Raw genomic sequence first — 23,311 nt, forward strand, 5'->3', positions numbered from 1 at the left:
GCTTGTTCTTAAAAGCATCTTTACTCTTACTGGCTACAACACGTTTACTTTCTGTTACATGTATTTGTAAAACTACGAAAGCAAAGCAATTACTGTCGACTACCACTTGTAAATCACTCAATACAGTAAAATTGTTTAGGTCTTCAAAGCAAAGCATAATTAATATAAAACCACGATATCCGTTGTTCGTAAGTTCTCTTCTGCATTGTTGTTATTTTGTCGTCAATAGTAAAGAAGCGTAGATGTCTAATAATTCACCGGTCGGATCTTCATTTCAGCTCTTTTAGCTGAAAGATAATTTGTTTTCCAGTAGTACCAAGTAACACCGTCAGTGCCCGTGTATTGTCCGTGATGATAGATACCATTCAGGTTGCTCTCGTAGCAGCCCTTATACCACCAGGCTCCTTTATAAGACACAGCACAGTTACCACCAGAACTGTCGTTGTCTTGGTCTTTTGTTGTAAATGGATAACCGTTATGATAAGCCAGCGAATCTCCAGCGGTTCCTAATCGAAATAAAGCAGAGACTAAATAAAACGTAGCTTATTTCAAAGTTACTCAGACTGAGTCACTCAAAAATTGTAGTCAAAATTTAGCCAATCGGAAACGCAAACAATGAAATTTAACTAGTGACAGTAATATCGTTCACCCAATCAGCAACGCGGCGATCTATTCTTATTTATTTATTTGTTTATTTGCGCGTTTCTTAGCTTAAGAACCTGCCGAAGAAAGGTTTCTTTCCAACTTGTTATATATCGGTCCGATAGATTACTTCTCTCCCAAATCACACGAATTGCACTTTAAAACTAAATGCCAATCACCTTTTGTTCAAGTCTACTGGAAAATTGGGAAGCAGGCAATGGTACCTTATAATGGATTAATCATTTGAAGTGGTATTTTGTTTTCTTAGTAATGAAGATATAGGCTCCTTTATACTGTACAGCGCAGTTACTGTGAGAGCGACTGTCGTTGTCTTGGTCTTTTGTTGTAAATGGATAACCATTATGATAAGTCAGCGAATCCCTAGTTGTCCCTGAGCGAAGTAACGCAGAGAGTAAAAAACGTAGATTGAATTGAATGAACGTTCCTAGCATCCAAGTGTTTGTGTTAAATTGACGTGATACTAGGGATACTAGAGCGTAGAAATGAAACTAACCTGAGTAATTTCCCACGCTCAGCTGGTACTTAGTCCCCTCGCTCCCAACTGCAAACAAACCGTACTCGGCGTAGGCGGTGTTTCCTACAAAGTCTTCCAGGTCAACACGGAGCTTATATTTTCCACTGCTGCTCAGGCGGTGTATCTTATCAAGTCCGAGCCAAAACTCGCCATTCAAATTACCAAATCCTCGTTTATAGTCAGCCCAGACGCGGTAGAAGTCAACCGAGCCGTTCATTCTTTTCTGGAACACTGTCCACCCTCCCCCGGCTGCTGTTTGATCACAGAATACATCAAAGGCACCTAATCTATCAGGGTTGAATGTATACACACCGCTGTTTCGTTTTCCAGATTTGTAAAGCTCAGCACAGTCCTTTCCAGCTGTATAACAAAAGATCGTAACACAAACCCTGATTACAAGGATGCAAGTGGTTTAATTCGGTGACATCAAAATCAATTTGAGACAACACATTAACCCTCTTCTTAAATGGCTGTCAGTTGTGAATTACATATAAGTAATTGTATTGTGAATTATGTTAGCACATTAGCTTATTAACATAAGCCTGACTGACCTCGTTCTTAAGTTGATAATTCAAAAGAATTTTTACTCCCAAACGAATTTAAATGCATACCAAAAGATATATTAATTGGCAGCCATTTATGAAAAGGGTCTATTAATCAAATCAAAATATGCATTATCTTTATTTTAGAAACACCCTCCCTGCCTTTTATCTGACCGAAACACCTACTGGGATTAATAAAAATTCCCAGCAAAAATGTATGTCTGTCTATGTCTCTCCAGAATCTAACATCCAGTTGAATATTTTAATGTTTCGTTAAATTCAATTTAGTAAATGAATAAATTTGAAGTTGTTGTTTCGTGACAACGGCGACAAAATGAACCAAGATGGAAAGAGCAAGCGCAAGACTAATGTGCTGCTTATTACAATCGCTCCTTTGTTTAATCGACGTTGTCGTTGCAGCTAGGGTTGGCTTAGATCCGTCCAGAGAATATGCGTATATACGTATATACGAATATACGTATGTACATATACTCTCTATTCCCTGTCCTTTGAAATACATATACTCACTCTCTTAAAACATTCAGCATATCCTCACCTGTGCAAGTTTTACCATCTCCGCTAAATCCAGCTTTACAGGAACAAACATGAGATCCAAGAGTATTCTGACAAATGGCATTAACATTACAAACTCGGACGGAAGCTTCACATTCGTCGATATCTGAAAAATTTGTAGTAACAACGACGACAAAAGTGTATCGTAACTACCTGCTAACACTGCAACTCACAAATTTCATTTTATTTTGTTTAATTATTTACTATTTGTATTCGTATATCTTGCCTTGCAAGGCCATGCACACTGAATAAAAGATAGAATTATTTAAGGAACCGTTTGAAACCAAAAGATATGTAATGGAATTTAATCGCACAATTATACTAAAAAAATCTAAAGAATGAAATCACACTAAATTCCGACATTAGTCAAACTTAAGCGATCGAATTTTGTTGTTCACTTCATTAGTGCCTACTTTAGCTCTAATATCATTTGTTAGCTCGTTCCATTTAGCTTATAGCGTAGCTTATTTAGTTTATGCAGAACCTACCTGTGCATTTTTTTCCATCTCCACTGTATCCAGCTTTACATGAGCAAAGATATGATCCACGAGTATTCTGACAGTTGGCATTAACATCACAAACTTGGACGGAAGCACTACATTCGTCGATATCTGAAAAATGTTTAGTAACGACGACGATAAAAGTGTATCGTAACTACCTGCTAACACTGCAACTCACAAATGCCATTTTATCTGTTTAATTATTTTCTATTTGTATTCGTATATCTTGCCTTACCAGGCCTTGCACACTGAATAAAAGATAGAAGCATTTAAGGAACCCTTTGGAACCAAAAGATATGTAATGTAATATAATCGCACAATTATACTTAGGCTTAGGAGAACTAGGTTAGGTCTCTGCCATTTCGTAAGCTCAATCGATTGAACTGAAACAGATTGGCCACAAGCGAAACAAATCAATTCTGCATTTTCATTTTTATTAGTATTACCTACCTCCAGTTTTAATCCGACCGTTGTATTTCTTACCCGTGTGCTTGCAATTCTAAATGGGTACAATTGCTCCTGTTTTTTACCACCAGATTTATAGATGAATAGTTCGTTTCCTATCACCTAATATGGCACATACCTCTGAATAAACTTATACTGTGACATCATTTTGCTTCGAATGTTCCAACAGTCGTCCGCCACTTGCAAAACGTAATATACAGAATTAGGCCAGCCTAAGAGTGTGGCTTCTGGGCCGGGTTGTTCAAAGCCCGATTAAGCTAACCCAGAAAAAAGTAGAATTTGGTTTGAGTTTTGTAACTTTGCGGTGAGGTTTTCTGTATATTGTTTGGCCTTCTGTTTTTAGTTTGAATAATCACCCTATACACAAAACAAAACAGCAAAAAACATTTGTATAGAAGAAAAAGTTATAATTTGGTTAACTTTTAATCCTGAGTTAGCGTTAACCGGCTTCCGAGGAATCCTGCCGTGTTTCTAACAAGTTAACCTAATACGAGCCCGCGATCCAATCGATAACCAGCACTTGGTCAGTGGTTAACTTAAAAAGCACGTGAAGTCGAGGAGCTGTAAACTTGAGCCCGCGATATGGTCACGTGATACTAGTCAGCGGATACCTTGTTTTGACAGGTGGCAATTGATCATAACACGGATGTCCAATATCAAGGAAGTACACGGTAAACCAAGGCTGCATGTCTGTCAACCTATTATTTGGAGTATGGCCGCCATGTTGGGCAACTCCGTCGCCGTCGTCGCCGTCGTCGCCGTCGTGCGTACGCGCCCACGAGCAATACCGCTAGCCATGATAACCATGAGAAAATCAACTCCTGGGTTTCTTTTTCTTTCCTATATGAGTATGGGGCTCAGCTATAAAGCAATCGCACTACGCTGTCCAGATATTTGTCTCTTGCAAAGTTTCCAGACTTCGCTCTCTTGTAAAGTTCCAAGACTTCGCCGGCCGTTCTGTTGGCCAGTCCGAATAACTGTCATGGGGTTAGTTGAGTACTTGACTTTGTTTGGTGGTCGCAGTCGCAAATGTGGATTGCGTGACAATCGTGAACATATGACGTTTTGCAAAGTGAGTGAAGATGGCGACGTAGACCCCGAGGGGAGGGGGACACCCAAATAAAAAGGACGAGGGTGCTCGTGGAAATTTTGAAAAGAACGCTTGTTCCTGTTTTGTGGGCGTGGCTTGAAATTTTTTCTCTCCTAGGAGATACCAATTCTTACATGAAACATTATCTCCTGTCATATTTCTTTTCGGATCAGTACCCTAAAAGGCATCCCAAAAGCTCCCGCTGTGGACCTTTTGAGGCTCAACACCCTAAAGGCTACTTAAACTTCATTTTCAACCCCTAAAAGGCAGGAAAAGCACCCCCGTCATTTTTATATGGGAGTCTGCCCGCCTCGCCGGGGGCGTGGACAGGGAATCAAAAGTGTTCCTTGCTCGCGTGTAGGCAGGGTGTTTTCTCTCTACGTCTGCGTGAAAATATGGAAACTACATTCGAAGCTCCACTATCAGCTACCTCTACAGAAATGGCCACCTCTCTGCAACGGCCACTTTTTTCGTACTGGCGGACGGTCACTCTTATTTTAACCTCTCTAGAATGGTTACCTCTACGCAACGGCAACAGCCACTAAAACACGTCCCAACTGCCAAAATAACTTCTCCGAAACGGCCAGACAATCAACAACTGACGAACCCTGTCTACAAAACCCCATTTTTTATTGGACATGGTCACGAAACTTCATCTATACCGCGCGTCGTTGGTCTCTCTTTCTGTTTAGTTTCTGTCTTATTGATATATTTTGATTGTGTTACGTATTTACATGTTACACTGAGCATTTTTTTTTTTTTTGAGATAAAAATCTTAAATCCCAAGAAAATATCGGTGTCGTACTTCACCCCTACTGATACCGCCACTTTCCTCTGTTCCAAACGTGACCGTTGAAGGAAGTTTCGACTTTATTACTGTTAACAAAAAACCACGCCCTTCCTATTCAACTTTAAAACACAGGTATATTGTTTGTGCCTTTGGTACAGAAATGCATCGGGAACATGACTGGGACTTTTCAAAAACTATATAGACTATACAGTCGAACCTCCACTAACGGTCACCTCTCCACAGCGGACTCCTCTCTACAACAGACACATTTTTTGTCCCGGTGGACAGTCCATACATTCGCTCTTACTTTTGCCTCTAAAATGTGCAAAATGAGGCTACAATAATTATACCGCCTACTTATGGATGTAGAAGTTTGCTTTATCCATAATCGGAAATTCTCAAGGTAAAAAAAGGAAAATTTTAGCTCTTCTGACTGTCCGATTTTTCTGCTACCGAATTCCCGGCTAAGGAGGTATATATATGAGCGCTTTCTATTCGACCAAAAATTTCCCGATTTTCTGGAACCTTTCCCAGGAAATATCCGTACCATTCATGCCTGTTTCGAAAATTTCAGAATTTATGGTCGAATGGAAAGCCCCCATATTATAGTTTATATAGTTTAGTAGAAAGCAACAGGGGTGAATATGTATGTAAACGCACACCGCGTAACTAAAATCCGATACCCTCTAGGCTTCTTTTGTTCTTTTTGTATCCCAGCACTATCAACGGTGCATTTCTATTCAAAAAGCACAAACGACAAACATGTATTTTAAAGGTAAAGAAGAAAGGTGTGTTGTACAACTTTTGTGAACGCGGTAATACTTTCCATTAATCTACGTAGACATGCCGTGATAGCAGGACCCGCAGCTCTGTGATTCGTCGAGTTCTGTCCTTTTGCAGAATCAAACAGCAACCCCTTCCCCGCTACATCTTCCAGTTTCGTCCAAAAATGTTTAGTTAGGCTGACAATGCGAACTACCTTACTTGCACGAGCAAACAGTTTGGATTCACTCGCCGCCGTCTTCGCTCACTCCGCAAGTGGCCGTTTGTCACGTGTTTGTCACGCAATCCACATTTGCCGATTTGTCTGAACTGGGACCACCAAACAAAAGTCAAGTACTTACTCAACTAACACCATGACAGTTATTCGGACTGGCTAACAGAAAGGCGAAATCGTGAAATGTTCAAAGGGAGCGAAGTCTGGAAACTTTATAAGGAAGAAATCTGGAAAGCGTAGTGCGATTGGCGAAGAAACATTTGTGGTTTTCTGTCTTGCTGCTTTATACGTTTTTCAAGTGGCGGACGACTGTTGGAACATTCAAAGCAAAATGATGTCACGGTATGTGTTTTATTCAGAGGTATGTGCCATATAAGGTGATAGGAAATGAACTATTCATCTATAAATCTGGTGGTATAAAACAGGAGCAATTGTACCCATTAGAATTGCAAGCACACGGGTAAGAAATACAATGGTCGGATTAAAACTGGAGGTCGAATTATCTTGCCGTAATATTTATGCTACAACTCTGCGACAGTTGATCATGAGCTTTCACCAACTGTTCGCGCTTTGTTATCATTACCTGGTCTAAGACCAGGATTTCAAGAAATGCTGCGAGGAGACGGTTATTTTTAAAGTAGAGTGTGTATGTTTACATGAAATGATTGTGCTCGAATATTTACGCCAAACATCATGGATGCAACTGTAATCGATTGATTGATTACTCAAGTTTCACGTTTCAATTTTTTTTTTTTTTTTCGGCCGTGGGTCTTCCACATAAAACCGCCGATATTGAACGAATGATGTGTGCTACAGCTGTAACCTTCCAAAAGAAACATACAATAGGCGGAATTTAAATCAGTTTCGGGCGATATGCACGTGCCGGTGATCGAAATAAATTTGCATAACATTACAATGTACCGAAAGCAGTGTCTCTTTTCATTTAACTGCAAATTTTTGCCAAAGTTAATCATGTGGTCAATCTAAAAGGAAAAACAAACAGATTTCAAGCATCTTTATTGACGAAAAAGGGTTCTGTTGTAATATTAACTTGTGGGTACCCCTCTGTGGAGTCCCTTACGTTTTCGTGGGCCGCCCCACATCTCGCGAACATGTGAGTTGGCTTCTGTCGGAGATTGTGTTGACAGTGTTTAACGTTGCGTTGAGTATTTGAGCCTTATCTAAAGCTATCTTACAACATGGTGTCAGAAGGGAAAACCTTTTAGAGATTGCAAGGAGTTTATCAGGGCTTGGCTGAGTTACAAACCGCGATGACTGAGCGAGATACGAGAACTCCAGGTCCTTTGGTGCTCGATGCAAACGCAGCGGACAACTGGAGAAAGTTTTTAATGCAGTTTGAAATTTATCTTGTGGCGAAAAGCAAAGATGACAAACCTGACAAATTGAAGGTAAACATGTTACTTCACTGTGCTGGACCCGAAGCGATTGAAGAATATAGTCATTTTGTTTACAATGCTGGAGAAGGCAAAGAATGTTATGCGGATGTTTGCAGCAAATTTAAGGCACTCTTTGAGGGAGCAAGGAATGTCATTTATGAGAGGTTAGTGTTTAATAAGCGTAACCAGAAAGAGGGAGAGCGAATCGATAACTTTGCCAGCGAACTGAAACGGTTGTCGCTAACATGTGAATTCGGCGAACTGCGAGATTCGCTAATAAGAGATCGAATTGTGGGAGGTGTATTATCTGATGAGCTGAGAGGGGAACTGCTAAAGAAACCTGATCTAACCCTACAGAAGGCTCATGATTATTGTCGTACCTTTGAAGCCTCAGAATTACAAAAATTCAAGTTTAACATTCAAGCGAGTGCTGGAACTGAGCATTCATTAGGAATTCAGCCTGTTAGAAAGTCAAAAGAAGCTAACAAGACAGCTGCTCGTTCTTGTAAGTTTTGTGGTTACAAGCACTCATTTACTCGACCATCTCATTGTCCCGCATTTGGAAAACAGTGCTTAAAGTGTAAGAAAGAAAGTCATTTTGCCCAAGAGTGCCCAGGGAATTTAAAAGAAGGTTCGAAAGTTGATTTAGTGCAACAGACCTAGACACTCAGAATATGAATAAGGAGGTACATACCTATTTTGGATCTATTGAACTGGACAGTGTGTCCGATTCCAGGAAATCAACAAAGAGCCTTATCACTCTTAAGATTGAAGGGCAGAATGTTGAAGTAAAAGCAGACACAGGTGCAGAGGCTACCGTCATACCCTTTCATCTGTATAAGAAAATCTCCAGAAAACCTCTCCAAAAGATTCAGCAACCCTTGAAAGGCTGGCTTGCAACTAAGCCCATTCATCCAAGAGGCTGTGTGCGCCTTCAAACTCAATACAAGAATCGTCAAATGAACCTGTTGTACCTTGTTGTTGACGAGAACTTTACGCCCTTATTGGGATGTGATGCCTGCTTGGATTTAGAAGTCCTTCAGTTTATGAATCTCCAACTGATAGATACACCAGTACCTAATCCAGCCGTGCCGGATACGCCAAGAGCACGTGGAGACCAGACCATCTTCCAGAAGGACCCAATATTGGGGGAGTACCCAGATTGTTTCAGTGACAAACCCGGGACACTTCCAAACAAAGTACATCTGGAAGTTGATGCTTCAGTACCCCCAGTTGTTCACCCTCCCAGGAAAATTCCAGTTGCTATGCTGGAGCCAGCACGAGAGAAACTCAAAGAGATGGAAAAAGATGGTATTATCGTGAAAGAGGATGGGCCTACGTCGTGGGTCTCATCAATGCTAGTTATTGACAAAAGAAAGGTGAAGGATAAAAGAAAGGACACTCCACTGTCAAAGGATGATGTCAGAATTTGTATTGACCCAAGAGATCTTAACAAGGCCCTGAAAAGATCCCATTATCCAATGGTTACCGTAGAAGAAGTTGGAAACCGACTTTCAGGTGCAAAGAGTTTCACATCACTTGATGCATGCAGTGGATACTGGCAACTCCCCGTAGATGAGGAGAGTTCCAAGCTCTTGACTTTTAACGCACCGTGGGGGCGATACCGATTTACAAGACTCCCTTTTGGTATCTCACCAGCCCCTGAAATCTACCAAAGGGAGATGGACAGACTGTTTGAAGGGGTTCCTGTTGAAATCATAGTGGATGATTTCCTGATACATGGTAAAGATCAGCTTGAAGTTGATGACAAATTGAGAAGAGTACTTGACAAGAGCAGGGAGGTAGGATTGAAGTTCAACCCTAAAAAGGTGAAGCTTAGAGTACCAGAAGTAAGTTATGTTGGACACCTGTTCTCATCTGAAGGTTTGAAACCAGATCCGGAGAAGATCAGAGCCATTAATGAGATGCCACCCCCAGAAGACAAAGAAGGTGTACTTCGCATACTAGGAACTGTGAATTACCTGGACAAATTCATCAAGCACAAGGCTGACATACAAGAACCCATATCGCAACTTACCCAAAAAGATGCAGCATTTGTTTGGGAAAAGCCACAACAAGAGGCCTTCGACAATCTGAAATCAGTCATCACGAGTGCACCTGCACTAGCTTATTTTGACAACAGCAAGGAAACCGTGCTAAGTGTAGATGCAAGTAGTAAAGGCCTTGGTGCAATGATCCTACAGGACGGCAAGCAGGTTGCATTCGGATCCAAAACACTAACTAAATATGAGAAAAGGTATGCAAACATCGAGAGAGAGCTGCTTGCAATCGTCTGGGGCGCACAGAAATTTCACACCTATGTATATGGGCGCAGAGTAATTGTAGAGACAGATCGCAAACCCTTAGAGTCTATCTTCCGCAAGTCTCTGAATGATGCTCCCCCCAGGCTACAAAGGATGCTATTGAAACTTACCAAGTATGATCTTGATGTGCGATATGTCCCTGAAAAAACAGCAAGTCATCTCAGACTGTCTTAGCAGAGCACCTCTCAGTGATACGGAGCCAGTCAGTGAACCAGAAGATGTAATTGGAATCAATCTTATTGAGGAGCTCGGATTTGAAAGCAGCACACTGAAGAGATTTAAGGAGACCTCCAGCATTGACGAAACCTCGAGAGTAGTGATGGAGTATGTCTTGAAAGGGTGGCCGTCTGAGAAAGAACAGGTTGATGAGCTTGCTAGAGAGTACTGGAGTTTTAAGGAAGAGCTGAGTGTGGAGGATGGATTGCTGTTTAAATCAGACCGAATAGTCGTCCCAAGACCACTGAGGGCTGAGGTGCTGGATGAAATCCATGGAGCTCATATGGGAGAAAGTAAGAGCCTTAGCTTTGCCAGAGATTACGTCTTCTGGCCCTCAATGACAGCCCAGATCAAAGACAAAGTCAGCTCCTGTTCAATTTGTAATGCCTTCCGCAACCGACAACAAAGAGAGTCATTGCATCCACATGACATCCCTGGATTACCTTGGCAGGTAGTCGGGACTGACTTGTTTGAATATGGAGGCCAAACATACTTGTTGGTCACTGACTTCTATTCAAAATACTTTGAAATTGAATTACTGCGTCAGAAAACTGCCACCTGTGTCATTAACAACCTGAAGAAAATATTTGCACGGTTTGGAGTCCCGGATAAGGTTGTGAGTGATAATGGTTCCCAATACAGCAATACCAGGAATCTATTCGACAGCACTCATGAGTTCAAGCAATTTGCTGAAGATTGGGGTTTTTGCCACACAACCAGCTCTCCAGAGTACCCCCAATCAAATGGTGCAGCAGAGAGAGCAGTGCAGACAGCAAAGCGCATTTTGAAGAAGGCTGCAGCTGACCAAAAAGACCCTTTTGAAGGGCTGTTGAAGTACCGCAACACCCAATTTGAAGATATCGGCGTGTCACCTGCACAGCTGCTGATGAGTCGGCGCACACGCACAATGATACCAACCCATCGACGTCTCTTATTACCGCAGGCAGTGGATCCTGATAGAGTAGTGAAACCGCTGCGGCTACGTCAATTTGTCTCTAAGAAGAATTTCGACAAATAGAGTAGAGATCTGCCTCCACTTGAAGCTGGGGACAAGGTGCGAATTCGGCCAAATAGAGATAGAGAATGGCGTGAAGCAGAAGTGTTGCCACGATCATACCTAGTACAGGATGAACGAGGGTGTGTCTATAGAAGAAATCGAAGGCAGATAATCTCAGTCCCAAATGATCATCCAATGAGACCACGGCTGCATGATCCTCCTTCAAGTCCCCTGTGTGCTGACTCTCCAATATGTCCATCATCACCTTCTATAAAGGACTCAGCACCAGAACCAGTGGAATCAGCAGAAGGACCAAGAAATGCAGAACGATCACCTATTACAACCAGATCCGGGCGACAAGTTAAAAAGCCCCAGAGACTCATTGAATCCTGTTAGAGGGGAGATGTTGTAACATTAACTTGTGGGTACCCCGCTGTGGAGTCCCTTACGTTTTCGTGGGCCGCCCCACATCTCGCGAACATGTAAGTTGGCTTATGTCGGACATTGTGTTGACAGTGTTTAACGTTGCGTTGAGTATTTGAGCCTTATCTAAAGCTATCTTACAACAGCTTCCATTCGCTTATTTTTATTCTTGATGAAGGTAGCTTTCCAAGTTCCATGTTGGTTTTACGAATGATGAATTTCTCAAAATGTACCACACGTTTAATTGTTGCTCTCGACAGGGTATTTTTTTCCGGCCGCGGAAGAGACTTTCACACAACATAATATGGAGTATGGGCTTTCAGAAAATTTTAGTTTCGACTTCAAATTCAATGTACCAGTGGGCTTTTGAGGGTATTGAAATTAGCTAAAATTAGCCCTTTCGCTCACGAGCTTCGATGAAGGTACTTGTATTGGCCTAAAATATTAAAACACTTGGAGCTTTTGCTAATCAAATTATTGCTTTAGAAACAGCAAGACATGCACTATGAGCTATCCAAAGTATATTGATAGATATCATCGCTTTGATCTGTACGAGCGAAAAGAAAGTGCACAATTTTCGGCCATGTTCGGCAGCGGCAGGCAGCTAAAATGGCGATTTCGGACTTTCCTCGATTTCGAAAAAACTAACACGCTTCAGGACCTTTGAATGGTATTTTCGAAAACAACTTACTATAGAGGTTATTTGGGCAAAATATGAAGAATCCGAAATTTCGCGAATGTCATCTCATGCGCGGTATTAACAGGAATCTGCTCTTAAACAAAAGGAACTTGCTCTAACCTCGACGGAAATTTTTCAGCTAAATCGAAACTGCACACGTCTGTAATAATCTTGTTCTAAGAGCACGATGGATTCGGATAAACACAGCTCCAGTAACAACATCCAAGTTTTTGTTCCAACATGGCTACCGAGTCCCGGTACAGTGCGCATGACTGTACTCTGTACTAATACGAAATACCGCTGATCATTACACACGTCATCTTATATACGTACGGCCGTGCGGACATGGAGATTTTGTTCATGATGGCTCAATAGGAATTAGATCGGTCTAGCGCGCGCGCTATGTTATAATGTGAATTATATTAGATTATAAAATAACTGAGATACTACCGACGCACGCTCTGATTGGTCAACACAGTTGCTAAATCTATGTTCTATTGTACCGGTAAACCACGGTTCTCGATCTATAGCAGCTCTACTCGTAACTCTAGCGATAACAAATGTAATAAACAGTTTTGCTTTTCACTGGCTGAGATATAGCGAATATCTTTTCATTCAAGATATAAATGGAAATTTGTAGGAAAAAAAAGGACCAGAAGTCGGTCGTCATATAAAGCTTTATCTTTTTTTTTCTACGACAAAAATTTTACGCCGACTCCAGTTACGCTTGAGATTATATTTAAAATTAAGGAAGTTTCAAACCCTATTTTCGGTGCTTTCCACGGTCTGTGGAGCACGAAGTCAGCAGGGCTTGACTGATCAATTTGGGTTGTCAAGAAAGCAGGGAAAAGATTTTATTTTCTATCAGACATTTTGAGTTTAAACTCAATTCATGAATGCATGGCACGATAAATGAATTTGGTTTCCATAATTAGCTTTCAAGCAACAGTCTTAATTAAACAAAATACAGAGAAACACGGACTTCAAAGCCTTCAGCATAAGTAAATAAATTCTGAATAAATTTCGGAAGCAGCGTTTCTGTAACTAACCTTTATTTCATTCGCAAAACTTTGGAAGTTATCGTTTAACACTGCGTTGAATCGCTTCGCCAAGCACAAAAACTTTGGGCTGCTTGCACACTTTTCGTACAGCCTTCTACTTTCGTGATGACCGATTCCACCTACGAATCCTGGGCTACATTTCCCCATCAGAATACTTTTGAGTTAATAAATACACTTTTTGCCTTTCATCGATAACCTTTTCTTTTCCTTTCTTAAAACTTTCTTAGCGTGAAATGTTTTCGTCGCTTTGCTCTGCGGATTTCGTGTCCGGCGCCGAGTCTGTGCTTTCATTCTTTCAGTCGCTGTGATTAGTTTGTCGCGTCATCTCATGAATTTGATGAGGATAAACAGTTTGATCTCGAAAATGCAATAAATTTTCCTCTCATTGACAGCCGTTTTCTATAGTTATTTCATAAAAGCGACAGACCACTCTTTCTATGGGTTTACCGGTGCAATAAACCACTTGGGATATTGGGAGAGCACTCGAAAAGCTTGCAAATCACTTGCCTTTAGTAACGGCTCGTGATTTACAAGTTTTTTTTCGTGTTCTCCCAACATCTCGCGTGGTTTATTGCGCCGCTTTTGAGTTAACAATTCAAATAAATTTTTACTCTCGAACGAGTTTAGTGAGGCTAGTATAATTGCATACAAAGGAGTTAGTAATTGGCAGCCATTTATGAAAAGGGTCTATTAATCAAGACAGAATATTCATCATCTTTATTTTATAACACACCACTTTTATCTGACCGAGACTCATAACTAATGAGATTGATAAAAATTCCCAGCAACAGTCTATGTCTATGTCTATGTCTGTCCAGAGTCTAACATCCAGTTGAATATTTTTAAAAGTTCTCCAAAAGTGTTTTTCCGGTTGTACTACTAAAACAAATTCTGTCATGATCAGTCGTTGCGAATCACTCGAAATCAGACTTTTCTACCGTAAATTGAGTAGCAGATAGCGAGGAAATTCGTTAAGTATATTCCACAGAAATTCTCTCAAATACAGCAACGATCAGAGAGGTAAACTGGACTTAAATTGACTCATATTTTACTTAAAACTGTGCAGAGAGAGACACACAGGATTACGCACCATTACAGCGCCGAGCGACAAACAGCCAAACAAAGTCTCACAACTTCAAAAAACTCAATTGAATTTACTTACAGTTACTTTCCTTGCCATTTAAAGGTAAATAGAGGTAAACTTGCGTTGATTAATCGTCTATGGAAGTGTAAAAAGGGCGAAAGATTGACGATTACCGCTAATTCGTTCACGAAAATAGATTAACTCGACGGATTCCGCCCGCTGCGGTTCGAATGAAAAAATTCCGCCCTCTCCAGGAACCAATTACATTGCAGGAATTGTTGAATTGCGCCCGCTCGCGAGCTGAGAAAAAGATAATATGTATGTACCTATACTTTCTGTCCCTTTTCCTGTGGAATACATATACTCTCTCTCCTAAAACATTCAACATATCTTCACCTGTGCAAGTTTTACCATCTCCGGTGAATCCAGCTTTACAGGAACAAACATGAGATCCAAGAGTATTCTGACAAATGGCATTGACATCACAAACTCGGACGGAAGCTTTACATTCGTCGATATCTGAAAAATTTTTAGTAACAACCACGATAAAAGTGTATCGTAACTACCTGCTAACACTGCAACTCACAAACTTCATTTTATTTTGCGGTTTAATTGCCAGGCCTTGAACACTGAATAAAAGATAAAATTATTTAAGGAACCGTTTGAAACCAAAAGATATGTAATGGAATATAATCGCACAATTATACTAAAAAAATCTAAAGAATGAAATCACAATAAATTCCGACATTAGTCAAACTTAAGCGATCGAATTTTGTTGTTCACTTCATTAGTGCCTACTTTAGTTCTAATATCATTTGTTAGCTCGTTCCATTTAGTTTATAGCGTAACTTATTTAGTTTATGCAGAACCTACCTGTGCATTTTTTTCCATCTCCACTGTATCCAGCTTTACAAGAGCAAAGATATGATCCACGAGTATTCTGACAGTTGGCATTAACATCACAAACTTGGACGGAAGCACTACATTCGTCGATATCTGAAAAATGTTTGGTAACAACGACGATAGAAGTGTATTGTAACTACCCGCTAACACTGCAACTCACAAATTTCATTTTATTTTGTTTATTTATTTTCTATTTGTATTCGTATATCTTGCCTTGCCAGGCCTTGCACACTGAATAAAAGATAGAAGCATTTAAAGAACCGTTTCAAACCAAAAGATATGTAATGTAATATAATCGCACAATTATACTTAGGCTTAGGAGAACTAGGTTAGGTCTCTGCCATTTCGTAAGCTCAATCGATTGAACTGAAACAGATTGGCCACAAGCAAATCGAATCAATTATGCATTATCATTTTTAGTAGTATTACTTACCTCCAGTTTTCATGTCACAATGAGCAAGTACAATCTTCCCAATCTTGAGGAAATGCAGCCAGTACTTGCCGTCAACAGCGTATTCTCCTTCACTCGCCTTGATTTCTTGGCAAGATTCTGCAGGCATTTCAGGAATAGTACCGAGACGGACTAGGGAGGGGTAAAAATAGCAATGTCAGCACGAAATTATTCTTAGGCTGCTTCAGTAGGTAAAAGCGAAAAAAACGAAAAAAGACAAAACAAGCAAACAACTGTCAGATAAGGGATCAAACTCATTACAATTTAGTGTGAAAATTCAGATTGGCTTCTTGAAATGAAAGCTGGCTTTCGGTAGGGTAGTAGCCACAAGCATAAGCCGACAGTCCCAGATGCAGTGCAATGTTTATAAGCGCCATTTGTTTGGACAATTTCCTAACGTCATTGCAGTTACACTTGTAGTCCGAAGTGGATTAGCAATATTAGCCCATAGCTAAGCAATAGTGTGATAGGTAAATGACGGTGATTGATGAGGTTAATGATTCGCTCGCATTAAATTACCTCTATCCTTGTCTCGTTTGAAGTAATATCTGTCAGGGTTGGGAACAAAGTCTTCAGGCCTGGCTTCCTTGGTGCGGTTGCTCAATTCACACGTTTCCTTGGAAATGCCGTAATTAAAACTTTGGCATCTAACGTCGCGATAACATTCCCGCAGGCACACATTACCGAGTGGTGCTCCCGTGATCTTCTTGAAGATATGTCGCCGTAGCATCATTCCTGAGATGGAATATTCAGCTTCACCGCTACATTCCTCAACAGCTGCTTCAACGAACGATTGCTGACACAGCAGAAACACAGCTATGACGATAATGCACTGCAAATATATCATTTTTTTTTTCTAGCTCTGACTCTGCTAACTTCAAGAAGTACACCGTAATCCTGTAGATAATGGTTTAAAAAATAAAATTAATAAATGTATGAGAATATCAAAAACAATACGACTTCAAACTAGCTGGGCTGGACGGTTAGTAACAGGTAGACCTACTAGTACCATTTTGCAAACATTTGGAAGACATATCGCTCTATACGCCGATTTTTTTGACCAAAATCAGTAAATATACTTCAAAATGCAATCCTTGCACGTTTTGTCGTACAAATCGTCGAATTAGAATGATAACTACAGGGAGGTCTCTGGCCTTCGTGTGATAGGCGCTGATATAAATTTTTGTTATAGTTGTTCTCGTACAAAATCAAACCCATCTATCACGCTTATGAACGTCTTCAACATAACAGGTGGCTGTGGAAATCTGTTTGTAGAAATAGCTGTATCTTCAGAGATTGAGGTCTGCAAAGAAACATGTTCTCCCATGCTCAGTAAAATGAAAAGCAAAACAAAATAAGTTATTGAATTCTCTTGAATAAGGCATAGGAAACTTGTTCCTCTTCTTCTTTTGTCTTCTTTTCAATTCCAGAAGTGAGAATACAATTTTACAAGTTAAACGAGGTCACTCCAAAAAGCTTTATTTTTCCTTCTTCGCCTATAGCAAGTGAACATTCCGTTTTTCCACTCACCGAAGTTTCAGCCTCTGAAGTACCCGCTATCCTGACGAACTCGTCTCGAAAGAAGCGACTTCGGAGGCCGCCATTTTGAAACTGTCTTGGCAGCTAGGTTGTGTTTATGTGATGTCATTCCGTCCGACTCGAAATTGGCGGGAAGGAGAAAAACCTGCAACTGACTTGGCATCCTTCACAAGGTCAGCAAAATCTATTTTTTTCCAAGCGATTATCCACTTCACTATCTTCAAAGCTAGCATTTCGGAGTTTGGAGCAAGTTTGGCTCAAGAGCAGCCATTCTGCATAAAGCTTATCTACTTTCTGCCATCCTTTTACGCGTTTATTGTTCATATATATATTTTTTCCTTTTGTATTTTTTTTTTGATATTAATATAATTGATATGTCGTGTCAATTGTTTGTACGTGTTGACTAGTGACCAACATAAAAGCCTATGCTACTTTGGTCAGTGAGCACATTTCATTTTGGCTATTTACTGTTATATTTCTTTTCTCTTTTTAATTGATGTAATTACTGTAAATACTGTTAGTTATAATTTTTGTAAATAGTGCAAAACAATAAAAATCTGAATCTGAATCTGGTAGTCGAAAGGCTTGTCGGAAGCCATTTGGACAATGTTAACTACTCCGGTTGGCAAAAGTTTTATACCTTGAACACACACACTAATAATGAATGGATGTCGAACTAAACTCACAAGTTTTTATAGTTATGTAAATCTTAGAAAGTTCAAGAAGCGTCTCTACATATATTTGGGTTTGCGGGACAATGCAGACTAATTGTCAAACACTCTGCATTACGACTATACCTGAAAGGTGACAGAATGAATAGAATTACATAAGCTGATTATGCAACAGACAAAATCTCTCGGACGGAATGACGTCACGAAAACGCGGCCTGACTGCTGTGTACTGTTCCAAATGGCGGCAGCGATGTTTGAATTTTGGACTTCTTTGGAGACGAGTTTCATAAGGAAAACCTGCACTTTAGGGGCCGAAACTTCGGTGAGTGGCTAAACTTTGTGCAAGGTTTTTATAAGCGTTGACAAAAAATATACGTTTCTTGGAGTGACCTCCTTTAAGAGCAAAATAGAGTAGAATTGCCATTACCCCTAGTGTATGCGCTTATGCTGAAGATGAGATAAACGCGTTATTTCCAGTATTTTTAGAACTATCTTCTATGTGCAAAGCGGAAAAAATGGAATCGAATATAAAAGAATACTGATTGACTGTTTCGCTACAAATCTCCACATTAAATTGTTATGATGAAGATCAAAGTTTCTATGAGTAGTAGCGTTAACACCGGTAGCCACGATTATGGCATTTATCAAGTCTAAATGCTCCGCACGTATACATCACCTGCGGTTGACGTCTGTACATAAGTAAATGTTAAGAGACTGATGATTTCGTGTTTTTTAGCCCACGATGTTTTTAGCTCAATTTTGTGGTTTGCTTTTACAAGCATTTCTCAGTTACCTGTCAATCAAGGGGCGTGACACAGCGAGGTTGAAATTTTCATAGTTCCATTAATTGATGGAAGCAAACCAATTTTAGGTTTCAGACAGGTCTTTAATATTGAACATATATGTATATTTTTTGATAGGGAACGCGAGTACCAACGTAGAGACCCATTAATCTAAGGCAGGGTGAGGTGAGGGGTAAATATGAGAAGAAATTCACTTCACTTGTAGAGTTTTTAAGCATGCGCACGTGGTTTAGCTATATGGATCGGAGCGAAAGCAACCATAAGACAACAACGTTTTTAGCTCAATTTTGTGGTTTGCTTTTATAAGCATTTCTCAGTTACCTGTCAGTCAGGGGGCGTGACACAGCGAGGTTGAAATTTTCATAGTTCCATTAATTGATGGAAGCAAACCAATTTTAGGTTTCAGACAGGTCTTTAATATTGAACATATATATATATATATTGATAGGGAACGCGAGCACCAACCTAGAGACACATTAATCTAAGGCAGGGTGAGGAGAGGGGTAAATATGAGAGTTTTTGAGCATACGCGCGTGGTTTAGCTATATGGATCAGAACGAAAGCAGCCATAAGACAATTGTGACTTTCTTTTGTTAACAGAATGGTTTTGATATCTAAAATGTTAACAAGCATTTACTGCTTCGTTTAGTGAAACTTTTGTCCTGTGCCGTGATTATTATATCTCAATGTTCAGCTTTCTATTTCCCACTTTTGGGCCAAAAGAAACTCAAATGTCAGGATTTTTCTTTTGTAACTGACTAAGCTGGATGCGAAAAGAAATGCTAGTAAGCATTTAATAATTAAGGTGATTTCCGCAGAACATTCGAGCAACGACGTTTGACATTAGCTTTCTCGAGAATGCTTTGGGATTTAATCGCGGGGTTACCTAGAGAAATGAATTAAAGTGAATTGTTTCAAATATAGTATTCAAAAAGCTACCGTGCTGTGACTAGATTTTTAGTAAATAATTTTCGCACTTATTGCTCGAAATTTGAGCGGAATCCGTATTAAACATCTTTTGTCCGATGTCCAGGTTATAATGTTATACTCAGCATCCTTTCAGTCCAACGCGTGACTTAAATGGGATGACGTACGCACCTAGGTCGGCTCGATTGTAGCAAATTTCGTCCGAACAAGTTTGATAAGCAAACAACAATACATTAATACGCTCAAAACTTCACTCGGTGCACTTTGAGGTTCTCGGGCTTTTTGCATGTAATGTTGAAAAAAAACAAAAAAAAAAAACAGGAGGAATGGCAAACAAAAGTGGAAATACATAACGTGGTCGTAAGGAATTGTTCTTGTTTAATTTTCACGTTAAGCCGAATTCTTAACTTTTGAATGCTGGCTTATTTTAATTTTCCTTCTATACTTTTTCCGCCTTCAGACGACATTTGCTTTGGAAGTCAACGCTCTCCTTACGTTCAGTTTTTACTGTTGCTGCACCTTTTCTCTTTTGTTTTGCGTCGTATATCTTTGGCTTGTTACCTTTCGGTCTTTGCTTTATTTGTTCTTGGGGAAACTGGTAAATTATCACCCATTTGAGGCGGGGGTTAACATGAAGACGGTATTTTGGCTGGGTATTATGGTTTTAACGCAAATATCTCGTTCACGTTTCAAGCAGTCAAAAATCTCTCTGCTCATCCCCATATCTACGTTTTGGGCTGTTTTGTAAATTTTCTGGTGATTTTTGGGTATATTTGGGGATAAATAGTTTTTCTCAAAGGATTAGTAAAATTTATGGAAATAGGAAATTTTGAAGATTTAATGTTGTTTCAAATTTAGAATTAGAAGTTAAAAATTGGCAGACGTACAACAAACAGTTGTCCACCAACCTGGTGGTGTTCCAAAACTTTTTTCCCTTTTAACCCTCTTTAAACTTCCTAAAATTTCACTTAAATTCATGTTAACCCCCCTTAAGTTAAAATCCTGAGCTTCAGAACTTTTCTTATTTGAACTACAACTAAAATAAAAGATTCAAACCTCACAGTTTGATGTCCTCCCGCGTGGCTTACATGGTCATCAGAAATGAATAATATCGCTGTCTAAAAGCGGCAAGTTATATGCAAAACAAAATGCAGAGATACTTGCGTGCTTACCTTTTGTTAATCAATTATTTAGTCTGGTGCATGGGTGCGTATTAGGATCCTCGACTACACGCCAACGCAAACACGCAAACTTGATATGGAGAAAATATGGACGAAAGCTCCAATTAAAAATGAAATAGACCTTAAGGGGTGATATTTATTCTTATAGCACATCGGGAACTGAACGTTAATAAAATACAAATTTATAGTATTATTTAAAAATGAAATATCATTTCCATTTAAATATGTTGAGCTGGTAGCCATTGTTCAGCAGTTGTGACTACAGAAACTTTAACGTCCTTTCTTTAGGAGCAATTCAACACTTTGCAGTTTATGGAAACCACAGGACTTTAATTTATTAACGTTAAGCGACGATCATTCTAAAATATCGTCGACACGCATTTGGTCAATTCCTACTTACAAAATATTTTTACACGCACATAGTAGATCATGTAATCTAACGTTTGAGGAACGGAACAAAATCGGTCGTTAGCGAATCACTCCGTTTTATTTTTTAAGCAGTGAGCAAATTTTCCTTGATTTTCCTTGATGACTCTTTCAAATAATAATAATAATAATAAAATATTTTCAAAAATGCAGGTCTAAATATCGGTGCTTCGGAAAAATTGAGTTTGTCGAACGATTAAATGTCACACGAAATCGTTCGAAGAAAAATTTTAAGAAACACTCAATATTTTAGATATTATTGCTTCAACGATATTGAAATTACAGGCGTTTGTCGTTAGTGCGGGCCTTAAAAGATCCTCCTGTTCCAACCCCATTGTTAAGGTGCATAAAAAGACAAAAATTATAGAGCGAAACTTTCCAATATCGGTTTAAAAGCTCTGTGTGCTAACTTGAAGCAGGTGATTTAAGTATAAAAGTAAATAAATAAATATATATATAACCTTATGCAATCGGGTGGAACGAAGAAAATGCATCTCTGCGCTATATTTTTTCCATTAAAGTGAATTCATGAAACACTATATCTTCATCATCTACTAGAACTATGATATATTTACGCTGTGATGCTGAAGTTGAAATGACTTGTTGTATTTTAATGACGTTTTTGCGATGTCCGATGAGTACCAAAGCGGAAGGAACAGACTGACAGCAAATATGAAATACATCCCTTTGGGTATTTAACTAACAATGTTGTTAAGGAGCTTAACGCTTCTTTTAGCAATTCCAAATTCCAAACATTTATAAAACCACGAGTTCCTTTCTGCTTACGTGTGGACATTTAGAAACAGTTTGTAATATACCTTGTCATCGAGGCATTTGACAACTGTCTATCATATTCAACACCCTGCAAAAGAAAATTGGTGATTTTATGCTCCCGAAGAGAATTCAATTTAAAATTTCGTTTACAGAATAGAAATAAATATGACGGTAGTAAGCATTCGAACACATGATAAAATATTTTCAATGAGGTAACATATTTTTCCATTCTGTAAAGCGTTTTTTCACCTATATAAAGTCTTTAAGAAGACACTTCCTGTTGGAGTTCGTCGTAACGCCTTTATATTTTAATTCTTTAAAATATAAAGCCATGGGTGCCTGTCAGGCTCCTCGACTACACGCCAACATAAAAACGGTAATTTGATGTGGAGAAAATATGAACGAAAGCTCCAATTTAAAGATTTAAAACAAAACACAAGTTATTCCTATTTTCCAAAAACCTATCAACATTTCCATTTTGAATATGTTGAACTGGTAAGCATTGTCCCACAGCCGAGAACAATGAGATATTTCTTCCTTTCCTCGTGGTTAGCATTCTATAGAGTCTGCAGCTTATAAAGCCCACCGAGGTTTTGCTGTTAACGTTGAGCAACTTTTCATCATTCAGTTGTAAGAGAACATTGAAGACGTTTGATGAATATCCACATTGGGAAATCCTACGCAGCTAGGAAAAAAAGAAGCAGCTGTGCATTTTACCACAATACCACGCGAACATTACACGGCCAGCAGAGTACCAGGAGAGCCATGTTTTTGCAATATTTGGTTTGAACGTTTTAGAACTTTTCTGCACGTTTTTATGAGTGTTGTTAAGGTGTCCGTACGCTAAGAATTATAGGTAAATGTACCAGTCTCCACCGTTTTTTTCCTACGGAGGATTGATTGCCTCTTCCCATTAACAAACGTTCTTAATCTAGCTATGTATGGTGAACGGAACAGTGATACCGCCGTTAGCAAGTTAAAAAATGCGAAACTATTTGTTAACTCGTAACGAGACACGTAACCAGACTTAGGTTTGTTACTTAATAGGTAGAGGTTTATTGTGATACGTTTTGACTTAAAATCGTTCACTAGGTGGTAATTTGAAAAACATTGAAGCACTTATTGGGTGCAACGGGAAAAAAAAAAGTTTCCTAAGCAAGAAAATGTTGCAGCAAATTGTTTTGAAATAAATTGTTGAAAAAAATTAATATTGCCCAGTTGATGGCTTTCTAGATTAGCTAAGATTGTAGAATCACAATGCATAACGTTCCCAAAGTGCACCGGGCCTAAAAAATCCCCACCCCCTCTTCCCAGGCCCCGC

General features: G+C 39.4%; 2 protein-coding genes across 3 annotated transcripts; one reads left to right on the forward strand and one right to left on the reverse strand.

Moving 5' to 3' along the window:
- Nucleotides 1–89: 89 nt before the first annotated feature.
- On the reverse strand, nucleotides 90–18,407 carry LOC145496218 (techylectin-5B-like). Of its 2 annotated transcripts, XM_081475896.1 has the most exons (6): nucleotides 16,189–18,407; nucleotides 15,652–15,801; nucleotides 14,712–14,834; nucleotides 2,259–2,398; nucleotides 1,157–1,529; nucleotides 90–506 (listed from the first exon to the last, which is right to left on the reverse strand). In XM_081475896.1, the coding sequence occupies exons 1-6, from the start codon at nucleotides 16,514–16,516 to the stop codon at nucleotides 247–249; spliced, it is 1,374 nt and encodes a 457-aa protein (XP_081332022.1). In that variant the 5' UTR covers nucleotides 16,517–18,407; the 3' UTR covers nucleotides 90–246. The 2 variants fall into 2 exon arrangements, with proteins under 2 accessions (XP_081332022.1, XP_081332021.1); XM_081475895.1 differs by lacking the exons at nucleotides 2,259–2,398; nucleotides 14,712–14,834 and having other exon boundaries at nucleotides 1,157–1,537.
- LOC145496234 (uncharacterized) lies at nucleotides 7,022–8,442 on the forward strand. The gene has a single exon (XM_081475920.1). It carries the CDS (start codon nucleotides 7,406–7,408, stop codon nucleotides 8,192–8,194), a length of 789 nt encoding a protein of 262 aa, XP_081332046.1. The 5' UTR covers nucleotides 7,022–7,405; the 3' UTR covers nucleotides 8,195–8,442.
- Nucleotides 18,408–23,311: the final 4,904 nt, after the last annotated feature.

This window comes from Orbicella franksi, chromosome 8 (genome assembly GCF_964199315.1).
Source record: "Orbicella franksi chromosome 8, jaOrbFran1.1, whole genome shotgun sequence".
Taxonomy (NCBI): domain Eukaryota; kingdom Metazoa; phylum Cnidaria; class Anthozoa; order Scleractinia; family Merulinidae; genus Orbicella; species Orbicella franksi.

What these genes read in the sequence shown, in the direction of transcription:
- LOC145496234 (XM_081475920.1), top strand. Translation starts at nt 7,406, where the DNA reads ATGACTGAGCGAGATACGAGAACTCCAGGTCCTTTGGTGCTCGATGCA.
- LOC145496218 (XM_081475896.1), bottom strand. Translation starts at nt 16,516, where the DNA reads ATGATATATTTGCAGTGCATTATCGTCATAGCTGTGTTTCTGCTGTGT. An exon ending in CAAACGAGACAAGGATAGAG is followed by an intron (nt 15,802 to 16,188) that starts GTAATTTAATGC and finishes ACCCCTCCCTAG; the next exon opens with TCCGTCTCGGTACTATTCCT. An exon ending in CAGGTGAGGATATGCTGAAT is followed by an intron (nt 1,530 to 2,258) that starts GTTTTAAGAGAG and finishes ACAGCTGGAAAG; the next exon opens with GACTGTGCTGAGCTTTACAA.